Source organism: Pongo abelii, chromosome 1 (genome assembly GCF_028885655.2).
Source record: "Pongo abelii isolate AG06213 chromosome 1, NHGRI_mPonAbe1-v2.0_pri, whole genome shotgun sequence".
NCBI classification, from domain to species: domain Eukaryota; kingdom Metazoa; phylum Chordata; class Mammalia; order Primates; family Hominidae; genus Pongo; species Pongo abelii.
In genome coordinates this window covers 94,088,336-94,112,166 of record NC_071985.2, presented here as the reverse complement: position 1 = coordinate 94,112,166, position 23,831 = coordinate 94,088,336, and the positions used below count along the sequence as shown (strand labels likewise).

General features: G+C 55.5%; 1 protein-coding gene across 5 annotated transcripts in view; it reads right to left on the bottom strand.

Annotated features, from left to right (window-relative positions):
- The window catches only part of MEF2D (myocyte enhancer factor 2D), a 35,284-nt gene extending 12,730 nt beyond the window's left edge, over positions 1-22,554 (bottom strand). Inside the window, exons 1-7 of one of the 5 annotated variants that reach the window (XM_054551166.2) lie at positions 18,271-20,335; positions 16,871-16,984; positions 4,762-4,953; positions 3,959-4,162; positions 2,340-2,477; positions 1,114-1,324; positions 818-874 (exon numbers count right to left, since the gene is read on the bottom strand). In XM_054551166.2, the coding sequence (XP_054407141.1) occupies positions 818-874; positions 1,114-1,324; positions 2,340-2,477; positions 3,959-4,162; positions 4,762-4,815 (664 nt within the window). In that variant the 5' untranslated portion in view covers positions 4,816-4,953; positions 16,871-16,984; positions 18,271-20,335. Of the gene's footprint in view, positions 1-817; positions 875-1,113; positions 1,325-2,339; positions 2,478-3,958; positions 4,163-4,761; positions 4,954-16,870; positions 16,985-18,270; positions 20,336-21,558; positions 21,627-22,209 lie in introns of those variants that run through there. The other 4 variants (XM_054551176.2, XM_054551164.2, XM_024252607.3 and 1 more) reach the window with 4 other exon arrangements.
- Positions 22,555-23,831: the final 1,277 nt, after the last annotated feature.

Sequence of the window (23,831 nt, the reverse complement as noted above, 5' to 3'; positions counted from 1 at the left end):
GGTAGGAGGGGCTGTCGGCTGCCAGGGGTCGGGGGGCAGCCTTTCTTCTGTGGCTTATTTTTTATTTTTTAATTTTTTGAGATGGAGTTTCGCTCCTGTTGCCCAAGCTGGAGTGTAATGGCATGATCTCAGTTCACCACAACCTCCGCCTCCTGAGTTTAAGCGATTCTCCTGCCTCAGCCTCCTAAGTAGCTGGGACTAAAGGCATGAGCCACCACACCTGGCTAATTTTGTATTTTTAGTAGAGACGGGGTTTCTCCATGTTTGTCAGGCTGGTCTCAAACTCCCGACCTCAGGTGATCCGCCCACCTCGGCCTCCCAAAATGCTGGGTTTACAGGCGTGAGCCACCATGCCCAGCCTCTTCTGTGGCTTATGTATGTGTGCTCACAAATGCACATCTAACATCTGGATACTTCTGTAAGAGGGAGAATGCACATATGTGTGTGAGTGCCTGTGTGAGTGTCTATGTCAGTCTGTCCCTGTTGTTTGTCTAGGGAACGCCCAGCATTCTCATCCTCCAGATCCCAACCACACTCAACTGCAAAAACTTGGGTCTTCCCTTCCAACTAGAAATGCTGGCCCATTCTCACAGTTTGCCCAGAATTCCCTGAGCCTCCATCTCTGCTGATCATCTACACCAATCATTGCTACAGAAAACAAAATCCAGGGGCTTAAAAATCTCTGACTGACTCTTCATCCAGTCCTGGCCCTGGGATCTTCCTCTCCTCTCATCTAGGTCCTTCCTGGTCCTTGGACCCCGAGGCCACTGAGCGGGCACCCCTCCCCACCTCCAGGTAAAAGGATGACCGCACTCACCGACAGGGCTGGGACAGGCTCCGTTAGCACTGTTCAGGTCACCCCCCAGCATGGCCCCTGGAGGAAAAACAGAACCAGAATGAGCTGACAACACTCCCCCTTCAAGAGTGAGTCTTGGGGACTGAACATGAAGAGGGGACCCCAGGAGGAAGAGTCATACTCCCTTCCCTCAGGAGCCATACAAATGGGGGAATGCTGTGGTGGGTGAAGAGAAATACTTGCCGTTGAAAATGGAATCCCAAAGTCCCCATCACATCTCATTTCCACCTCACCTACCCACCTGCCAGCCCACTCACCCGCACTAGCTGGCCGCTGGGGCAGGCCAGGAGACACACTGTTCCTCTGTAGTGCTGGCTGCTGGGGGGACAGGAGCCGCGGGTCCGTGAGGGATGACGTCACCAGGGAAGGGGTGACCAGGGAGCCGCTGGGATTGCTGAACTGCAGTGAGCTCTGATTGGACACGGGCACCGTGACAGGCATGGCAAAGTTGGGGGCCGGGACAGCTGACTAGACAGAAAGATGGAGGGGCAGGATCAGGCCAGGTTGACCCCTTCCATGGAGTCCACCTTTCCTGGGAGGGCAGGCAAGGGTTCTTCTCATTTCTGGGCTATGCATCCTAGGGCCAGCAGTTCAAACTCCCTGCCCTGTGCCCTTGTGGAGTCCTGCCTGCCACTCCCACCAAGGAAGAACTTTGGGGAGAAGCTCTGGGTCCATTTCTGGCCCAGAGAATGAGAACAGGGCTCTGCTCACTGCAGACAGGACCAGGGACACCCCCTAGTGGAGGTGGGTTAGTCCTCAGCCAGGCAGGACACACGGGGAGCAGGTTAGAGGCCCTGATAACAGACCCAAATTCACACACGGCTGTTAAAGACTTGCACCATGGGTAGGGACATCATTTCACTTGCAGTCTCCACCCATCTGGCCTGCTGCTCACCCCCACCTCGCTGCCTTCCCCTTCCGCAGTTCTGCTTTCCCTACACAAGGCTGAGTGTCTCTGGTTGGGCTATCAGAGCAAGCCCAAGCAGGCCTCTCCCCCCAAAAAAACATCTGGACAAAGAGCACACTCCACTTTGCTGTCCTCTAAGGATCTCATGTCATCTACACACTTCTTGCTGGAGAGGGGGACACTCCAGGCCTCTCCAACTTATGCTCCATCCCAGTAGAGTCTCAGCAGGGATGCGGGTTTATCATGACCAAGGTCAGAGGTTCCTCAGTGGTCACTAAGAACCCGAGCATGGCTCAGAGCGGAGCACCCATCAGGGCAGCCGAGAGCCAGGGCGCGAAGCCACACCATGCACCACAGGGAGGCTCTGCTCCATGCGACTACTCACGGCCAGTCTATAACTCTGCATCATTTTATCAAACTCCTCGTCTATCTTTTTATATTTCTCTTCCGTCTGGGGGGTCAGGGCAAACACCTCGTCCACCTCAGGGCTCTCACATTCCCTGTGCTTCTTGTGCAGCGCCTGGGGGGAAGGGGCCGGAAGGGGGGGCCAACAGAGACAGAGTGAGTGGGGCTCACCCCATAGCGCCGGAAGAGCCCGTCGAGCTCCTCGCTGGCGCGCCGGTACTTGTCCTCCAGCAGGGGGCTCTGTTCCAGCGAGTCCTCCCCGTCGGGCTCGGGGCTGTCGCAGCCGTTGAAGCCCTTCTTCCTCAGGGTCTGTAACCGCACCACTGCCATCAGCTGGGTGAGAGTCCTTCCTGCCCGCCTTGCTGGAGTTCCTTCCAGCCCCTCCCTAAGGGCCCCCTACTCTTCCCCGACCTCCTTCCTCAGGGTTCCCAGCATCTCCCCGGCCCCTCCCTCAATATAATCTGCCCCTCCCCACTGACACTGCCTCCTGGAGCACCGTGTGAAGATCTGAAGATGGGCTTGGTGGGAGCTGTCGGAACACAGAGAACAAGGCTGGAAGGTGAGCCTAACCTGGGGGTGCACTTGGCAGGGAGACATGTACTTCCAAAGTGACAGGCAGGGAGGGGGCTTCCAGGGGATGGGGCCTCCAGGGGATGGGCTAAGGAGCTGGTGCCATGGACCAGTCCCTGCCCGACCACCCTGTGGTAAGCCCTGACCAGAAGGCATTGAGTTTTCCACGGGGAGGTAGGCAGGGGGGCTCTGCTCCCAGTCCCTGGGCTCTGCTTAGGAGAATAGGAGGAAGAGAGAAATAGAGATGGAGACAGAGAGAGCGGGGAATGAGATGTGGAAAAGGAAAGGGTGATGAACACTGACTGAGTCCCTACTGTGACCACCCTACACTCTAGTGGAGGCACAGCTGGGGGATCTGCAGTAGACCCCAAAGCTGCCCTCTTCATGCTCAAAATAGCTTTACAGATACCTGCTTTGTCTTTAAAATGAATGCAAATTTTACCTTCTAGTCTAGAGTAAATCTGTCTTCTCTAACATAAAAATAAGGGACTTTCCTCCCAATCTCTGAGTAGGCCTGTGGCTTCCCGGGCACCCTCTTCGTCAGCACAAGTTCTGTATCCCCAAGGTGCACACACCTCAGTGTGAGAAGCAGGGACATTCAATTCACACAGCACCCTCAAAGCAGGCACTGACCCCGTTTTGTGGAGGTGGGCACCAAGGCTCGGGAAAGCCTGAGCATCTGCCCAAGGCCATGTGGCCGGTAAAGGTCAGAGCTGAATTCCAAAGCTCATGTCCTTCAACAGTTCACAATGTTGGCTCTCTTTGAAACAGAAAATAGAACCACCGGGCCCACAAACAGAGACAGCGGGAGAGATGGAAACAAAGAGGGAGATTTAAAAAAGGAAGAGGCAGGTGCAGGAGCACACCAAAAGATGGAGAAGCGGGGAAAGAGAGACAAAGAGAAAGACAGGATGCAAGAAGGCAGGACAGAGATGTTATATCACACTGGACGACAGTAGACTCTTGAAGAGGGCAGGGTGGGTGTGGGCAGGCAGCCTGGCACTGGCCTGTTCACCTGAACTGCCCTTCCTTCCTCCTCAGACTCTGGGTTTGTATGACGGGAGGAGGGTTTGCATGTGTGTGCACACAGGTGAGGAGCTACAAGGGGCATGTATACCAGTGTGTGTGCATAGGCAGGTCTGCATGTACAAACAACGTGGGCACGTGTCCATGTGGATGCAGGCAGGGGTATATCCTGGTGCCTGTGTGTATGGGCCCACCTCGATGATGTCGGCGTTGGTGCGGCTCTCGTGTGGCTCATTGTATTCCGTGTACTTGAGCAGCACCTTGTCCATGTCGGTGCTGGCATACTGGAACAGCTTGTTGGAGTGGTTGAAGATGATGAGTGCGATCTCGCAGTCACATAGCACACTCAGCTCATACGCCTTCTTCATCAGGCCAAACTTCCGCTTGGTGAAAGTCACCTGCAGAGAAGGATGGGTGGGCGGCCAGATCTGGCTCAGTTAAGGCCTGATTGGGAGTCCCAGCCTACAGATGGCTGGACATAGCCCCTACCCTCAGTAGCCCCCATTCTCAGTGTGACACAGCCCCCGGTCTCAGGAGTCCCTGGTTTGGGGAAGGACCAGGCTAGTGCTTGTACGCCAACACATAGCTGAGATACAGCCCAGAGCCCATTCACTGAAGGGGCAGGATTCAGGTGGACAGAACTCCACACCTCTGTGCTGGAGGCTATGAAGAGGTCAGTGGAGAAGAAGAGGGAGAGGATTCCTGTTGGGAAAGGAGGAGTGCCTGGGGGTATGACCTAAGGCTTGCATATGGCTCTGGGATGGGAACATGGGCTCATCTAGCTGTGGCAGCAGAAGAGCCTTGGAGTCCTGGGACGCAGAGCTCCAAGAGCCGCGACGAGGTTTGGGTTCCTCTTCTCCCAATCTCCCTTCCCCTTCTGTAATAGCTTATAGTTTTCCCCTCTTCCACAAAGCCCTCTTGGAATGCCTGGAGGGAGTAGAGGCAGAGGCCTGCTCCCTGCCCTCACCCGCTTCGTGCGGCTCTAGGACTTCCCTACCTGTCGGTTCCGCTCATCGGTGATTCGCTGGATCTGAATCTTTTTCCTCCCCATCTTCTCCGGGGGTCCTCAGTGCTACGGAGGGGAGGGGCTCGCTGGGTGGTGGGTCTCGGCACACCTTACACTGTGCTCATGAACGGTCTGGGAACAGTGCTCAGTTCATGGTCTGCAGGATACCTTCTGCACAGCCTCCTGGAAGGGGAGGGTCATGAGAGGACTCTGAGCCCCCAAAGCCCCCAGCCCTGCTCCCTGGGCACACAGGCCAGGCTCACAGCACCCCTGTGAGAGGCTGGCAGCATCTGAGCTCCACCCTCAACATGAGGCAATGCTGTCTGCCTGAGGCAATGGTATGCCACAGCCAGGCACAAGCTGGAGCTCACACCAAGGCCCAGACTCTTTCCCCTTGGTCACTGCTGTCCTCAGGCTCCAGGTCAGAGTAAATGGACCTCCCGGCTTCCAAGGGTCTGGGTCTCAGAGAATATCCCATGGCCCATTCTTCTCTCTAGAACCTGCTTGTACTATAGACACCTGGGTGCTCCAGCTGCTTCTCTGGCCTAGAACTATGGTTCCCATTCTGAAGCTTGGAGAAGAGACAATGCTGAGAGGACATCTGCCCAGTCAGTGAACAACAAACATGGTATACCTGGTGCCAGGATGGGATGTCTCTGGTGCCCGTGGCTCAAGAACATACTAGAGCAGGTCTAGAGCAGTGGGCCTCATACCGACTCATGGAACTCTGGGGCCTGGAGTCCTGTAGTGGGGATTGGGGTTGTAGCACCCATATCTCCCTTCAACTAGAGTTCCTCCACACTAATCTGTTTTACTCAGTGAGCTTAAGCCTAAGGTTTCTTTTTATTTTTATAAGCCTAGTCAACTGCAGTAGTGAGAAGAGAGGAAAGAGTAGAACAAGGAGTTCGATCTGTAACTGACTGTGAACAATCAATTGAGCTAACTCGCTACCTTCGGACACGCCCAGCCTAAGATTTTTGTTTGAGGAAAGAGTTGTGCTGCTTAAAACAATGAAACCGTTCCTCTAGACCAGGAGATGGAAATTTTTGTGCCAGATAGTAATATTTCAGGCTTTGCAGACCATACAGTCTCTGTTGTAACTACTCAACTCTGTCATTGTACCATAACAGCAACACATAAACGAATGAGCGTGAGCACGGCTGTGATCCAATACAACAATATTTACAAAAATGGGCATGGGCCAGATTTGGTCCACGGGCCATAGTTTGCTGATTCCTGCTCTAGAGGTATGGACCACATCTAGAACCCAAGCTCAGTCTAAGAGTAGTGCTTCCCAACGTTGTACATCTTGAAGCAGACAGAGAAAATACAGGGCCAAATGACATACACTGGGGAGGCCACTGGCAGCCAGGCGGATGCAGGCACCAGGCAGAGAACTTGCTGTCTCAGGACAACTGTAACCCCCTCACAGCCCACTGGTTGAACAGCTCCATGCTAAAGCCAGGATGAGAAACAGCCCCTGCACTGCACAACTCCAGGAGGCACCATAGGATAGGAGGGGGCTCAAGGATGGCAGCACAGCCTGGGCCAGAAAAGGTGCATTCTCTCCGGTGTGGGCAGTGCCTACACAGGCTGGGTGAGTCCTTGGGGACTGGAAGGGCCCAGGATGGGATGGAGGCACGGAATGACTTCAGGGCCCCTCTAGCTCTGATTCCAGGAGTCTCTGCATCAAAAGTGGAGCTTTCTGGAAGATGTTGGAGGAGGATAGTGAACTGGGGCCCATGCTTTCTACAGCCACTCTATTTGGGTCCTGGGAGGAGCCTGGACCAGAGAAGGCCCGCCCTCCCCTCCAGAGCTCCCCTTCCATACAGCCCCAAGCCCAGAGACCCTACTGCAGAGTCTAGGGATGTAGACCCCCAGCCACTGTCTGATCCTCCGCACCCACTGCCCACTACCTGGGGAGAGGTGTTTGATGACAGAGAACAACCCTTACCCCTACCCCCCAGCTCCCACTGCCAATGGCTGCTGAGTTTCCCTGGAGCCTTTCCAGCCCAACTCAACATGGCCCCTAGGGTACCACAGAAGATGCTAAAGTTCAGCCTTGATCTCTTGCCCATGAGGGAAGGAGGAGAGGGAAGGCAAGGAATCTATAAATTTGGGAGGAGCTGGGATACTGGCCCCATCCAATTACCAAGACTGCTCCCCAGCCTAGCTGGAGAGCTTCTGCTCTGCCTGGATATCTACAGAAAACAATGCAGATAAATGCATTGCTCTTCAAACGACTCCCTACCCTTCTTTTTCTTCTTCTTCTTCTTCTTTTTTTTTTTTTTGGTGGTGGTTGTTGTTTTTTAAGATAGGGTCTTGCTCTGTTGTCCAGGCTGGAGTGTACAAATCACAGCTCACTGCAGCTTCAACCTTCCAGCCTCAGCCTCCCAAGTAGATGAGAATACAGGTGTATGCCACCACACCCAGATAATTTATTAATAATTTTTTTTTTTTTTTTTTTGTAGATACAGGGTGTTGCTTTGTTGCTTAGGCTGGTTCAAACTCCTGGGCTTAAGTGATCCTCCTACCTCGGCCTCCCAAGTAGCTGGGACCATGAGTGTGTACCACCATGCCAAGCTAATTTTTTTGATTTTTTTTTCTTTCTTTTTTTGAGACAGAGTCTCACTCTGTCGCCCAGGCTGGAGTGCAGTGGCATGATCTCGGCTCACTGCAACCTCTGCCTTCTGGGTTCAAGCGATTCTCCTGCCTCGGCCTCCCAAGTAGCTGGGATTACAGGTGTCCGCCACCACACCTGGCTAACTTTTGTGTTTTCAGTACAGACAGGATTTCACCCTGTTGGTCAGGCTGGTCTTGAACTCCTGACCTCGTGATCCGCCCGCCTCGACCTCCCAAAGTGCTGGGATTACAGGCATAAGCCACTGCAACCAGCCAATTTTTTGACTTTTGTAGAGACAGAGTCTCCTCCTATGTTGCCCAGGATGGTCTTGAACTCCTGGGCTCAAGCAATCCTCCCGTTTTAGCCTCCCAAAGTGCTTGGACTACAGGTATGAGCCACCTGTCCGGCCTCCTCTTCCCCTCCTCCTTGTCCTCAAGGTGCTCCATGGGCCCTGGGCCTCCTACTGGTACCCTGGGACAAGAGCAACACCAGCCCAGCCAGTCCTGAGTGGCCCAGCAGACACCTGAGCCCCAAACCAGCTCCAGACACCCCATTCCTCACCTGTGACCCCAGTGTCTGCCAAGTTCCCACTGCAAAGGCTCCAGCCCAGGGAGTTCAGCCCCCTGCTTCCCAGTGCAATCCACAGACTGTGCTTTCTAGAGCTACAGTGGTGCGGGCTTTGGCAGGGAAGGTAGGGGAGGGCACACAGAGGGCAAGGGGAGGGGGCTACAAATAGTTGGCTTTTTAAATGGGATTCTCTGGCCTAGTCTTGAAAACCCAATCTAGACTGTTAAATGCAGGAACTGCTGTTCCTCTGGCTTACAGCATCTACATTCCCTCTCTCCCCTTTACTATCTCCCTCTCACCACCTTTAGTTCATAACCAAATTCTTGCAGAGATGTAACCTCTGTCAGCTGATGACCAATACTGCCTCTTCCTCCAAACTGGAAGAGAAGCCTCTCTTTGTTCTCATGACCCTCAGAAAAGTCACTCTTGCAATCTTTCTAGTATTTATCATAATTGTGAATAACTATGATTCTGTGCTTCTATTTAACGCCTGGCTCCTCTATGAGACTAAAGTTTCATGAGGGCAGGAATCACATCTGTCTTTTTCACTACTCTATCTCCTGTAAGAAAGAGCTGAGAAAATGTCTGTTGAAAAGAAGAAAATACTATTTCATTGTTGTGGTGCTGTGAGAAGTCCTTCTTGCAGTCTAACCTCTAACAGTCTTGCTGCAGTACCAGTTCCTCTCACTCTATCCTCTATGGAGCTAGAACCCTTCCTCTCCCAACTGCCCCTGAAAATTTGGACACCACCCACCCTCCAACCACCCTTGGTATCCCAGTCCTCAACCCTCCCCACCCTCAGGTTGGTTGGTGCAGAGGGTGAGACTCTAAAGTCTTCTAAGGAGCAGCCCTGAGCACATGGAGATGGAGAGGATGGGGTTGCTTAGGCAACTGTCGCCTGGCAACCAGCTCCCTGGCTGATCTCCTACACCGCCCCCCCCCACCCCCGCCTCATGCTGGGGGAGCTGGGACGAGAGAGGGATCAGGGCTGAGAAGGCAGGGAAGCAACAGAGATTCACTGAGCATCGTCTGACAGAGAGAAGTCAGGGTTAAAAAGACTAGGCCCCATCTATCCCCACTCCCTACCAAGGTAGCCCAAAGCACTTTTTATAATTCCATGCTTCCCAGGCCCCTTTCCCCACTGCTGCTCCCACCTCTGTGCCAACACTGCCAGAGGAGGAGATGCCCCTGCCTTAGGCAGTCCTTCCTCCCATCTAACCACAAACCCCTCTACAAAGCAGGCGCAGTCTATACTGACCTTTTTTCCTTCTGCTATCCATTCCACATTGCTGCAGGGTCTTTGAAAGCCCTGAGGCAAGAACATGAACTCAACCCTGATTTTGGAAAAAGGGGTAGCTGGGGCCTAGGTAGGCACAAAATACCCTAACCTGACCCTATCCAAGGACTGGAGGCCTATCCTAGCTAAACTTCCCTCCTACCCAATTAGGGAGGTTTTAATGAACACCTGGACCTCCTTAATTAGCCCTCTGCCTAATTACCTAACCAACTGGCAGAAGCCAGAGGCCTGGGCATCTGTTCTCCAGATGTGAGTCTCTCCTCTCCAGCCTCGCCTGGCCCCATTCTTCTCCTGTCTGGTCTACTCCTCCTCTAGGAAGCCCTCGCAGATGATCTGGCCCTTGGCTGCTTCTCTTCTAACCATCTCTCCTTCACCCTGCCTGGTATCTGGAGCCCAGGGCTTGGGAGGACTTGGGCTACCAAAGAGACAGCGGGTTGGCCAGGATGGCCTTCCTGTTCTGATGGCCCCAGGGCCTGCCCAATCCTGACCTCAGGCCACAACTATGACTCCTCGAGCTGACAGTATCTATGTCACCAAAAGTTCCCCTTCAAAGGCTCTCAAGGCTCTGGCTGATTGACTCTGATTCACCTGACTCCGTGGACAGGACAAGGGTGGGGCGGAGTGAACCTTGTGGGTGGCAGGGGTTTGGGACAGGCAGAGGCAGGGCCTTCCTGGTGGACATGGGAGAAGCAAGATGGGGAGGACATTTGGCAATGCCCACCCATACCTGTTCCCATCCTAGTGGTCCCAAGGCTCAAAGAAACTACAGGGCATCTGCTTTCAAAGCTCCCATACCAGCACAGGTCAAAAGGGAGCAGATGCCCAGAGAGGGAAGCAGGCACAAACTCACCAACTGTGGAGAAGGGTGGCTGAGGAGAAGCCCTCACAAATGGACAGCAGGGAGGATGCAGGGCAGGAGGCCCCTCTGACAACACCCTTGACAAGAAGGAGAGCTGAGGGGACCAGGGGGAATCCAGAAGGACCCCACTGATAACCATTTTTCCAAGCCCAGGTACTGACCCAATTAGAACCTGTGGGTTGTGTTTACATGCAAATGAGCTACACATGATGTGCAAAATGTACCCTAAAGGAGGACTGGTTTGGAGGGGGCATGGAAGAAGAAACAGGTCCCTGCCTCCCCCAATGCAACACCTCTGGGTACCTGAGCAATATTCAAACCATTCTCGGGTTTCAGAATGATGCTATCTCAGTTCCTGTGTGAAGGTGGCCTGGGGCCAGTGGGGAGAGCGGTGAACGGGAGAGGTCAGGGCAGCCTCCTTGCAGCTGCAGCAGGGCTGAGCAGGGCTGTCCTTCCCATGGAGCTGCAGGGGAATTCCTTTCTGATAGCCAGCCTCTATCCTCTCTTTCTTGCTCTTGGCAGGGGAGTACCTACCTTTCCTTCTCCCCTAACCCTTCCACCCATATCTGTTCCCATCCTAGTGGTCACAAGGCTCAAATAAACTACAGGGCATCTGCTTCCAGAGCTGCCATACCAGCATGTGGTCAAAAGGGAGCAGATGCCCAGAGAAGCTGAGTGAGCAGCCTCGAATCACAGAGCAGTGGGCCTCAACCTGCTCTTCCTCATGGTGAGAAAGGGAGATCTCATTAGGCGGGCCCTTCATCTCTTCCTCCCAGGCTGCTCTGGGCTGCAGGCTGAGGACTGGAGGGGAAGGCAGGAGGCGCTGGAGACAGCTGTCATCCCTCCTCCCGCCCCTTCCCTGTGGCTGGGCTGCAGGGCATGAAATAAGCAGCAGGCGCTGGGGGAGGGGGTGACAATCCAATCCACCTGTCACCCCCACAGTCAGGCAGCCTCAAGCAGCCTGCTCACTAACGAGGGAGGAGGCGTGGGTGAGGCAGACACAGAAGAGGGTGGCAGAGGGGGGACAGACACACAGACACAGGAAAGATGACAGAGAAAAAGAGGTAGCGAGGCCAGAAGGCATTATGGGGCAGAGGCAGAGACAGACAAGGAGAGGGCTAGAGGAGAGGGAGAGGCAGGAGACCGCAGAGACAAAGATTCAGAGAGAAGCAGGTAGAGAAAAAGAGACAGGTTCAACAACGGCTTCCAGGACTGACTCCTGGCCCAGCGCTGGGGGAATAACTCAACAGGACACCACCCCTGCCCTCTGAGAACTTGCAGTCCAGCCAAGAGACAGACAAGGGAGGGGCAGGTCCCACTCAGGGCAAGGGCAGGGAGAGGCAAGGGGGCCCTTGGAGGCCTGGACTGGACCCAGACACAGCCCCGGAAGGAGCATCCCAGAGCAGGCAGGCAGGCCCTGAGAGGCAGCAGAGGTGAGGACCGAGGACCAAGGACCACGGCTGCCCAGCTCAATCCCCAGGCCCTGCCTTATTACCCAGTCTACCCCCAGGTTCACAACCTTCCTAGTCATTCTCTCTCCCAACTTCAGCCCTGGGACCTCTTCCCTAGTACAGAGACACAGGCTAAGGAGCTCTGGGAGACAGGGCAGGAAGGTGAAGCCGGTGATGCCCCTAAACACCCAGGCAAGATGGTCCAGGATCATTTTGTGGTTCACATAGTGAGCTCTTCCTTCACAAAAGAAGTGGGGGGCATTACCCCTCTGAAGTCTGAGCCAAGGCAGGAGCCTCACATTGTCCCTCTCCCCATCCCACACACAGCCCAATTCTCACACCCCCTCCTGCGAGGCCTGCTCCCCACGCCCCTGCTCCTGGGCCCCTCTCAGGTCTCCCTCTCATGCTCCGTTCCCTCTGCCCCCTCTCTGTCCCCGCCCCCTCCCACAGCAGCCTCTTTTCTTCACCCCAGAAGTGCTTTTAGGGTCTGATCTCAAAGGCAGGGACCCAGCCCCAACCCTTCAAAGTTCTGTCTGGCAGGCTCACTACCCAAATCCCTAGTTCCCACCGTCTTTCCCTCCCTCGGGGACTCCCCTCCCCCAGTCCAGCAGCCTCAGGGCTGGGCAGGGGCTATTTTTAGCCTGGGCACTGAGCTAATTTTAACTCACCGACAGGGGACCTGGGGGCGGGCTGTCAGGCTGTGGGGGCAGCAGTCCAGGAAAGCTGGGCCTGGGGCAGGGGTGGTCTCAGGCCCCAGGCACCCTAGGAACTCAAGTGGGGGGCAGGCCCTGCAGTCTCAGCTTAAGGGACAGGAACCGACTTGCCAAAGGGAGCACCCGGTATGGAGAGCAGGGCTGAGCCCTCCCCCTAGCTTCCGCTGGACAAGTCTCCCGAGCCCCACCCTAGGCTTCCCGCCCTCTTCTCCCTGGCAAGTCTCCTGGGATGGGGTCATCCTGTTCTCTGCCCAGGAGATGCCTCTCCAGTGAGGGTCTGTCTCCTGAGCCTCCTCCATGTCTTCCCCACCCCAGCTTGTCCTTCCTGTAGTCTAGCTCTCATCCTTCCTGTAGCAGCTGTGAGGCCATTTGGCTCTCTACAAGGCAGCAGCCTGTCCGCCAGGGTCCAGCACTTCCCACTCCAGCTCTGACCTTCCCCTTACGGCCTCTGGGGGGCTCCTAGGTAACCACCTGCCCCCCACAAAACAAGCTCCTAGAGCTAGCCAGACTGATCTCAGGAAGTATTTGGGGGCAACAGGAGATTGAGTCCCAGTAGAGAAGGGATGGGTGAGGTAGGGCAATGAACAGCTTAGGGAAATATGGGGTCTCTAAGCTGGGATTCTGGACACCTGGGTTCTAGTCCCTGCTCTGGTCTAAGATGTGATCCTGAGTAAGTCACTGCCTTCTACAGGCTTCACCCCACTGGCCAGTATTATGGGTAGCTGGGTGGACTAGGTACCCAAATGCCCTTCTGGCCCAAACACATGGCTCCTGTGCTCTCTGGGGAGGCCCAAAGGGAAGGGAGGTCAGAATTGGGTAACTAATGGAGAGGAACTGAAGAGATGGCCTGACTGGGTCTGTCAGCCTCCTGCTGGGGAGGAAAGGCAATGAGGGTGCTAGAAGAGAGTCAGGATGGGGCTGGTGAAGGGGCAGGTGCCTTCTAAACAGTAACCCTCCAATAGATGGCCAAGGGTTGACAAAGGCTCTGGTCAGCCAGAACAAGTACCAAGTGGGGCACACAAGGCCCTTGTGGCAGAGGCTCAGTCATCCCAATCCCCTCACACACTGGGAATGCGTATCAGACCCACCTGCTTGTGGTTACTGACCAGCAACTAGCCCAAGGTCACTGTTTGGTCCCTGGTGGGACCAGCTCTAGAACCCAAGCCTAAGGCTGTCTTCATACTCCATCCCAGCAGGCCGAGCTGCAATGACTCACCACCACTCATTTGCATGAGGATTTGCATAGCGTCTCTGACCTTATTCCTTCAGGCTCAACTTCCCATTCCAGGACCTGGGTCACCCCCACCCAGGATCTGTAGGCACTTGCGGACACCAAGTGGAGTTCTTGGCACCTCAGGCCTTTGTTCCCATCTTTCCCCTCCAGAAAGCATTCTTGGATTTATAGTAACTCCCAGTGGTACAGTCTAGAGCTCTCAGTCCAATTGGGTCCCCTATTCTTGTCTAGGCAGAGATGGGGAAGGGGTGTGAAATCCCGAGGAATAAGCAAGCATGGCAGCTACAGGAGTTTGGTAAGATTCACAGAGTGAAGTGTGGCTCTGTCACTGCCTTGGAGTGTCGCAGGAGAAGAATCCCATTCCCCTCTTTAGTGCCAAGGTTGGGGCAGCAGCAGCAGGATGGAGGTGAGCTGTCCTTTACTTCCATTTCTATCTCCATTTCCAAAACCCATCCACAGTGCAGGGTGGGAGGAAATGGCCCAGGACAGCAGGTAGGACAGATATAAGACTACAGAAAGAACTTCTCAGGGCTGAGTCCTTGGACTCAAAGTAGTCTCTGGGGCTCAAACTTGCTTTGTCAGAAGCCCTCCAACCAAGCATGCGAAGCTGGTGACACGTGGGAGGGCATGGAGGCCCCAGCATTGTATGCCAACCAATGGGAGCTGCAGACAACCAATCTCCTACCTACCTTTAAGTCTGACTTACATTTGTCCAGAGTATCTACACCTCTCCCGTATCTTCTGAAACAATGAAGCCCAGCAGTGGTCTCCAATCCTAGAAAGTCCTTCCTGCTATCTAACTGCCATCCCTCCCACCGCAGCCAGTCTTCCACTGTTACCTAACCCACTTTGGTCATCTAGACAAAAGCAATGGACAGGGGCCCTTGGCTATCAGAAGCCCTGGCTGAGGAGAGGTGGGGGCGGTTGGGACGGTTAGTGTGTCACCTTCCACCTCCCCAACCCAACTTCCCTCTGGGGTCTCAGGAGACAGAAGTGAAAGTGGCAGCTGGGGCCTTGGGGGCGGGTCGGCTTGAGAGCCGTTGGAATGAGCATAATGCCACCAGTGCTGGGTCTGGGCTGCCTGCCATTGCAGCGGGTTAGATCAGGGGAGGGACTTCCCATGGAAATAAGGGCATGGGGTAATGAGGAGTGTGGGCCCCTGGCCAAAGGAAGAGCAGGCTGAAGAGAAAAAAATGGAGAGAGGCAGGCAGCAGACAGTCTCAGAAGGGCATTCTCTTCCTGGGCAGTGTTCGTCCCCTTTTTTAAAGCAGCAAGATCCTTTCTTCTCACCCACAGCACTGAGACAGGGCTGCTCTGGCTGAAGCAGATGAAGGGGGTCTGAGCTCTGATTGCTGGGACATGAGAGCAAAGAGAGAGGGGAGAGAGTCCAAGGCCTGGGCCCTCAGACTGGACAGCACCAATTATGAGGAAAGGGGAGGTGGAAAACATGAAGGGTTCACCTACGATGATGACAGGGGACCCGAAAGAGGCCAATCCAATCAGGGAAAGCAAATCCTCCTAGAGACATCATGACCTCGAGAAGCCACTGAGGATTTAAAGGGGCCGTTCAGGGCAATGGCTGGGTCTCCTTCTAACTCGAAGGACAGTCCTCTAAGCCCCTGGCAGTGGAGGGAGGGCGGGCATCGTGGCTGCGTGGGCCTGCTGAGGCGGCCAGCCAGGCAGCTCTTACAGGATTAGCTTGCTGCTTTCAGGAAAGGTGCCAGGTGAGGCTAAGATGCCCAGCCAGATGGAGGGGGGGCCCAGAAGGAAGGGGGTGGGAAGAGCAGTACCTGCACAAGGCTATGCAGATACACGTCACCAAATCCGTGCTCCTTACCAATACCTGGCTTCTCACCCTTTCATGAGGATGCTGTGCAGGGACCCCCCAGGTTTTTGCCAGCAAGGACCTCTACCTACCAAGTTTTCCTTGCCATTACTATGATCTGGAGTTATCCTTCCTCTGAGGGGAAGTCCTGCCTGTTGTCTACTCTTGACTCCCCTGCTACAGTTTACAACCAGGGCCCCACCCCTCAGAACAGGTGAGGGGCTAAGCAGTTCCCCTAACTCCCTTCCTTCTTAGCTCCCCACCCCCAGGCTGACAGGTGGGGGAGACAAGAGGAAGCAGCTGGGCTAGGACACCTGTCCCCACCCAGCCATCATGGGCCCCAGAGGCCTGCATAAGGAGACTCAGCATAGAGGAGGCAGTGGTGGTGGCTGGAGGAAAGGGCCCATAGGTTAAGGAGAGAGGCGACAGGAAGGTCTGAAAAACCCACTTTCAGATCATCCCATCCTCCTGGTCTACCCCAACCATCATCCCTCACCAAATGCACAATACACGCATGCTTTAAAGGGAAAATCTCAAGGTTTGAGGTCATCCCTCAAACCCCTTGCTCTATTCCCTTGTTACTTGATCCAACTGGAGTGGGAAGACCCCAGGAAAAGGGACCAAGCCCCACTTTCCTCACTCCATCCTCCTGCCACACATTTCTACTTGAAACTCAGGGATGGGCTCTCCCCGTATTCTTTGTTCTCTCAACCCTCAACCCTAGGTATTTGCTGGTGGGCTGAGGATGAGAGAATCACGAGGGGTAAGCAAGCACGCAGCCAGAGGGATCTGGCAAGACTCGTGGGGCTAAGTGTGGAGGAGGCAGGTTCTGAGACAAGGAGACGGCTGGATGGGGAGGGGAGGGCTAGGCTCAGCTTCCCAACCCATCCTAGGGCCAAACGGAGCCCTAGGCCAGGAGGAACCCTCAATCCCTACCCTGGACACCAATCCCTACCCTGGACACCAAAGGTATTCCTTGCCCCCACCCCGCTTCTGGGTAGCTGCCTTAGCAGGCAAGTCCTGGGCCAGGCTGGGGCTGAAGGTCTGAGAGAAAAGATGCAACCATCACACTTTTTCTGGCAGAAACTCCTTCCCTTCCCATGTGAGGCAGGTAGCACCACCTCCCTTTCACAGGTATGGAAACTCACACAGAGATGGGCAGAAACTTGCTCAAGGTCACCAGAAATAAGGGGCAGAGGCAGACTGACTGTTGGGCACAGGGCTTCTGCTTGCAACCTGGATGGGAGTGGGAGGGAGTCTCCCTCCACCTGGGAGTTCTAGCACATTCCTTCCAGGGCCAATTCCCCAGGTCTGGGCCTGGGAGGCTCACATTGGCCTTTTGTCTGCCTTGAGACAAGCCCAGCCTCTTGTGGTCCAAGCCTTCCCACTCTAGTGTCTCTTCTCATTCATCCCATGCGGCAGCTCACAGGGATAGCAGGAGGGGTCTCGGAGTGTCATTTATTCCTGCCTTCACACCCTTGCTTTGGGGGCTTTCTCCATGACACTTGAGTCAAAGCAATACCCCCCTCACCTTGCCACCAAAGGCTGATTCTCTGCCCTCTGCTGAGGAATCCTGGTTTTCTCTTCCCTTCGATTTCTCCTCCTCCTCTCAGGTCTCCGTGGGCCTCCTTTCCATTGCCCCGTCCTGCAGGGCAGGATCTCTCCTTTAATCTCAGACAAAGCCCTTTACACTTCATAACTAGGAAAGCTTAAAAGTCACTTAAATCTCCGAGACTCAGTTTCCCAATTCAAAAAAACAGTTTTAGAGAGAAACGGTCTTCTTATGTTCCCATGCTCAGTACAAAGCTTGGCACACAGGAACATAAGAAATGGAAGTTTCCTTCCTCCCTTTTGAGAACCCATCACCTCTCTTCACTGGGATCTCAAAAATTTTGGTGTTTGGGCGGGGCACGATGGCTCACACCTGGAGTCCCAGCTACCTGGAAGGCTGAGGCCGGAGGATCGCTTGAATGGGAGGCTGCAGTGAACCATAATGGCACCACTGCACTTGAGCCTGGACAACAGAGCAAGATCCTGCCTCAAAAAAAATTAAAAAGTTGTGGTTTTTGGTCTTCAAAGTATACTGGAAAGTTGGGCAAGAGGGGTAATGCTGAGGGTAAAGCTCCTTTGACCAGGGGGCAAAAAAAAAAAAAAAAGCTCCCTCTGCATGGTTTCCTGGTCTGCTCAGCTCCTAGGAGAGTGGCCACAGCACCCAGCCAGAGGCACCAAGCCAAGGTCAGTGACCAGGCCTACAGCCCAGAGCCTCCTGGGAGGGTAAGTTTAAATGAGTAAATATGGTCCCACCTGGGTGTGGCCAGCGACAGGCTAGAGCTTTGGACATATCCCGCCCCTCCCAGCCTACAGCAGAAAGAAGAGAAGTCAGACAGGCACAAGTGCCTCCCAGCCCCTTGGCTATCAGGGTCCTGTGCAGAATCAATGAATGCATTTCCCTGTCTCCACACCAGCCAGGACTAACCAGAAGCATGACTTGGCTCTCAGAAAAGAGAGGCTTGTAGCCTCGGCCTCAGGAAAAGGAAAATGTCAGATGAAGAGGGCCTTGGGGATCACCTAGGCCAAGGATCTACCCCCAAATGCCTGAGGGCTTAGATGTAGTCTTGATGCCTCACAGTGGCCTTGCTTATCAGGGTGAGTGGGGAGGGCAACAGAGACCAGCGACAAACCACCAAAACACCCAGGTGTTAATCACCGAAAGGCGAAACTCTGTACATCTGGAAAGCTGGGGCCCAAGAGGAGGGACCCGGGGACACACGGTCAGTGTGAGGGGCAGAGGCAGGCTGTGCCAGGAACACAGAGAGGGGCACGTGGGGGAGGGGTAAGGGGCAGGGATGGAAGTCAGCCAAGGCTCCTTGACTCACAAGCCATGCTCTTTATTTTGCAGACAGGGCTCTGCCTGCCCATCTGTGGTCTAACCTTAATCCCTCCTGCTCCAGTCAGCCCTTCTCTCTTCAAAGTTCTTGCTATGCCCTTCGCCTTCTTGCCTCCGGTCCCCTCAACCCCATCCCAACTCTCCAATCCTTTAATCATCTTTGCCATTCACTACCCCCCACCTCCCGCAGTGCAGCAGCTGCTCTGTGGGTGTCTACATACCAGTGTGTATGCGTTGCACACCTTCCTGCATGTGTACCACTAAATGCTGTGGACTGCATTGGGCATGCCTGTCTACCTGAGACCCCTAACTAGCTCCCACTACTGGGGGAAAGGGGCCTAATGGCTAGTTCTCCCACAGCTCCAGGACAAACGCCTCAGAATATTTTCAGCCATAAGCAGGGAGAGGAAAAAGACGATAAATATTCCAAGATCCAAACAGCACCGACCCCACCAAGCCAAAGGTCAAGGCCTTTCCTTTCGGGAGAGCCACTGGAAAAGAAAGTGCTTTGAGTTCCCCTCCTTTCCTATGCCAAATTAGAGCCATCTCTCTCCCCCCAGCTTCCCCACTGGGAAGTTCTTCCTGAAGTCTAAGCTCCATCCTACCTGCTGTGATCATGGATAGACAGAGCGACATCAACCACAATACAGTCAGACGTCCAGCTTCTAGAACACAGCTTCTAGTACCTAACCGCCCCTCCCTCCATGAGTAAGTCACCAAACTGGGACAGAAGGACAGACAGTTGGCCGGACTCCGGCCCCATGACTGGCTCATAAAAGCCACCAGCAATTACAGTGATGCTGAGGTTGTGCCGGCCTGCCACCATTTCCTCCTTCTCTATAAAAAAGAGATAGTTGCCTCAAACCAGCTGGCCTGAGAGAGCCTCGAGAGTCCCAGTCATGGTCCCGTGGGATGGGGAGAATCCCAGCACCACAGTGCCATGAGACTCAGAACCTGACCCTTGATGATGGGTTCCAGGCTCACATCGGATTCTCATACCCACTTATAGAACCTGATGAACACCAACAATGACCTGTGTCCAAGAGGTCAAGGCCTGTATTAAGTCAAGGCCCTCAACTCCTCTTTTCCAGTAAGGCCACCACTCTCTGGACTAGAGGGGCAAAGAAGCAGGGGGCCTGACTCAAATACAACTAGGGAAATGTTGGACCCACCCACTTGCTCCTGGACTTCCCTTGTCCCCATAAAGGTACTCAGGTGTGTGGCAAAGTGTCCAACCAAGGGCCCACACCAGGCCAGCGTTAAGTCCTGAGATTCTGGATCCAGTGCCAACCAGGGAGAGCAGGGGGCCCAGCTGGTCAGGAAGAGAAGGTTGATAAAACGGGGAGAGGTCCAGGCCTCTCTGGGGGTATAAGAGCCAGAGACGACCACAGCAGAGGGACCCTCTGAGGGCACGGTAGAGGAGAAGGGTCTGAGGGGCTGGGCCATAATCAATGAGGGCCTATCCCCAAGGCCTCCTCAGGGGCCAAGGCACCTCCCACTCCAAACTTCCTTACTACTGCTCCTTTAGCCCCCACCAACCTGAAGAGTCTCCCTCTGGCTTCTCTTCCCTATCATATCTCCCAGGAAAGATTAAAAAAAAAAAAACAAAAAAAAACAAAAAAAAACCCACTGCTACAGAGAGATTATATAACAGCAGCCAGAAAGACTATCATATCTCCCAGCCTATGAGAAGAACCAGGAGCCAAGGGGGCAGTGCCAGGATGCCCAGGCCCTCCAGCCCAGGGGCACCAAGCACAGAGTGGGGTGGACACGGACAGCACCTGCCATCCCTCCAAGTCTGCCACCAATCTTTCAGGCATTGAGTACAGCAGACAGAAGCTCTAGCCAATTCTCCATGCCCATCCCCCAACACAAGGATCATGAGGCTCTCTGGGTCCTGCTTCTCCCCTTGGACTGGGGCTTCCATGAACACGGACTGTATGTCTCCCTTCCCAGAATCCCTCCCTACTATGAAGTTGTGCCTAAAAGAGTGGAAAGACAAAAGCTCTGACACAGATTTGCTGTGTGATCTCAGGTAAAAAACTCAACCTTTTGGGTCCCTACAGGAGTGAGTAAAAGCTCCTCCCTTCCTCCCTTCCCCCCTCCCCCCTTCCCCCCAGAGAGACCAGAGACCCCTCCCTTTACAAATGTACATGCACACACATACATATACACACATATGCAAACATACAGGGTGTGTTGGCGGGGGCAGGGGAGTTACAACAAAGAGAATATAATCACTGAGACCCAAGGGTCCAAATGCCTGTGCTGGGGCAAGTGGGGAAGGAGCTCCATATAAGCTCCAGTGTCCCCTAGTCACCCCGTATAAATAGGTCCTCAGCCACTCCCACAATAGTCCTACCCCACCCCCATCTCCTGCCCAACACACTGGGAAACCACAGGAAGGAAATTCATTCCCAGGCAGGGCCGTGGGAGCTGGGACAGCCAGACTAAGTCCTGGGGCGGGTGTGACCCCGTGGCCACAAGCGGGTGGACATCTGTGAACACTGACATGTGCCTTTTCAATGCTCTCCTCAGCTACTGAGACCTTCCTGTTGGGGTTGGGAGAGGAGTGGGAGGTGGACAGCTCCCAAACGCCAAAACACCCAATCTCAGGCTGACCTGCGCTCCCCTCCTATCTCCAGGCCAGAGCAGCCCAAGGTCACCGCCCCAGACGGCAAACTTCCCATAGTCTAGGCTGGACCCTGAATTGCTGCGGAGACCCATTGAAGGGATAGGAGGAGGAGTAGATAAGGGCCACCTCCACCTCAAAGCAAAGAAACCAGGACTCTGAGGAAAACTCAGATGGGGGTTGGGCACAGCAAAGAGGGACACAGGATCCCCTCCAACCCCCTATACCCTCCCCCAACCCATCAACAATGCACCAAGTAATGGGAGGCAGAGGGAGGCTCCCACTCAGAAGGGCAAACCTGGGATAACCCGGTCGGTGGATCCTAGAGTGCCTTCCTTTCAGGAGGAGTCCTAGGAAGGCTGCTGAGAGGACAGCGTGATTCACTAGGGGGAGGGGGCCCCTTTCCCCAACCCCCTAAGACCCGAACCTGGTAGGAGGGAGGCTGGCATTGGAGTGGGGGACTAAAAGCGTTTTGGTCTCCTTGGCCCACCCTCCCAAAAGCCCCCCCAAACTCCCTAAACCCCCGCTCGCAGCCCAGCTCCGCCTGCCATAGGTGGAGAGGACTAGAGAACTCTTGCCCAGATGTTGAACAGCTGCAAACTTCTGGCCAGGGAGTTCTCCAGTTGGGGTTACTGACAAACCACATCAGGGGTCTCGGAAGCGGGGCTAGGAGATCTCAAGGAGGGTCCTGCGTGCCCACCTCGTGGCGACTCCGCGTCCCAACTCCACAGGCACCCGGCAAACACGGGCCCCGGAGACACACACACTCACACACCCCAACCCACTACCCCGGTGTCATCTGAACAACATCCCCCCTCCCTCCCCCGCTTCCCAAACAGCTGCGGCTCCCCCCGCCTCCACCCTCCCGCCGCCCTCCCAGGCCCCCTTCTGCACCATTTCGGGCCAAGGAGGAGGGAACAGGCGGCGAGAGGAGGGAGAGGGAGGGAGGGCCGGCTGTTAAAATGTCAGTCGCTCCCGGCTGTCACCGGAGACCCCCTCGGAGGATGGCGCCCCGTCCCATACCGCTCGGAGGCCGTCGTAAACCCCCTACACGAACAGGCGGGCGCGCCCCCAATCCGCCCGTCCCCACCCGGTACTCCCAACACCCAAGGGAACTGCAGCCCACTCCACTTGTCCCCCACGACAGACTCCCTGACACAAACAGTCCCCTAGGTAATCCCCGCCAACGCCACACGAAAACACGGCCCGCTTCGCGAGTTCCTCCCGGCCCGGGGGCTGCCCCATCCCACCCCTCAGGGGGACGGTCTAGACCACCCTCCACCCCAACCCCTGGACCGGGTGGGGGAGGGGGCCTCTTAAAGTGGCAGGCGCATTATTTTTCTCTACTCACCAGCCCGGCTGGGGGAACGGTGTTGTCACGGCAAAGAGCGGGTAGCCCTCGCCCCTGGTCCGGAGGATCTTCAACACCGGGAAGCCGCAGCTCCGGGCGGGGGGAATAATAAATGAGGCCGGCGTCCGCGCGGGCCCTGGGCGGCGCCGTGGGGCCCGGGCCCCCGTCGTGGGCGCGGGGGCCAGCAGGCGGGCGGCGGGCAAGCGGGGAACCGGGGCCGAGCGCCCGAGCCGCCTCGGCTGTTGTTGATATTTTGCTTCCTTCCTCCTTTCGGGCTCCAAAGGTAACTCCTCCAGCCCCCGGGAGTCGAGGCCGACGTAGGCACAGCTCAGCCTAGCTTGAGGGGTGGGGGGAAAGGGGTGACGGACAGGCGTGGGGGCCAATGGGAGGCACCTGTGGGGGTGGCGGGGCGGAGCCGGGGCTGGGGCGGTCTCCAGGACGCGGCCCCGCCCCTCGCTTCCCCAGGGCTGGCCCGGCCAGGCCGGGTCGGTCCCCACCCCACCGCTCTCCCAAGCTAGGCTGCGGCGCCAGGAGCGGCGGATCCCTCCGCCTGCCGGGAGGGAGGGAGGAAGGGACGAAGGGACGAAGGGACGAAGCGAGGCAAAGTAGGGAGGCGAGACCAAGAGGCCTTTAAAGGGATCGGTCCGCTCCCACGGTGCCCCTCGGAGCACGCCGGCCGCCCGCCTGGCACTGCTGCCACCGCGTGCTCCAGGAGGTCCTTTCCGGGGAGGCCGTGCGAGCTGCACGCACACGCTCAACACGCGCCACCTCGGCACCTCCTCGCGGCCCCGGGCCCCAGGAGAGTTGGGAGGTGGGAATCTAAGTAGATAAATTAAGGGGAGACTGGAAGTGGTGAAAAGCTCCCATCTCCCCCACTTGGTGTGTGACAAAGCCCCACTTACGGGCGACATTCTTAGGGTTGGGGGGGTTACCTAGGGAGCTCAGTTGCTCCCTCTACCTGTGACAGGCCCCCTCCCGTCCCAGGGCCCGGCTCGGCAGACGCCCAGCAATTTAAAGCGACAGCTCATAGTTCTTGGGTGACCTAATCTCCAGTGCTTACGGGGCCCCACAGCACTTACTGCCGAGGGGGCAATTTAAAGGGGCGGGACCCTAATTCCTCTCCACCTCCCGCCGCACAGTAAACACCCAGAAATGTCTTATTAAAGAAGCAGTAGTAGCTCTTTAAATTTTTTTATTTTTATATTCCTGGTTGCTCCAGGGTGTGGTGAATTTTTACGTGCCCTACAACAGGAGTGTGGGTGCCATGCCTGCTGGACAACTGACCCGTCAGGCTTCCTCTTCAGCATCCCTGTTACTTCCAAGTCCTGCTGCTTTCTCCCAGGAGCGTAAGGAAATGATGGCATCCGGCTTAGATCTCAAAGAACCTTGCAGAACAGAAGGGCACTCACTCAGTTCTTCACACACCCCGAATTTTTTTTTTTTTTTTTTTTTTGAGACGGAGTCTCTCTCTGTCGCCCAGGCTGGAGTGCAGTGGCGCGATCTTGGCTCACTGCAACTTCGCCTCCCAGGTTCAAGCGATTCTCCTGCCTCGCCTCCCTTCCTGCCTCCCGAATAGCTGGGAGGACAGGCGCACGCCCCCACGCCCGGCTAATTTTTTGTAT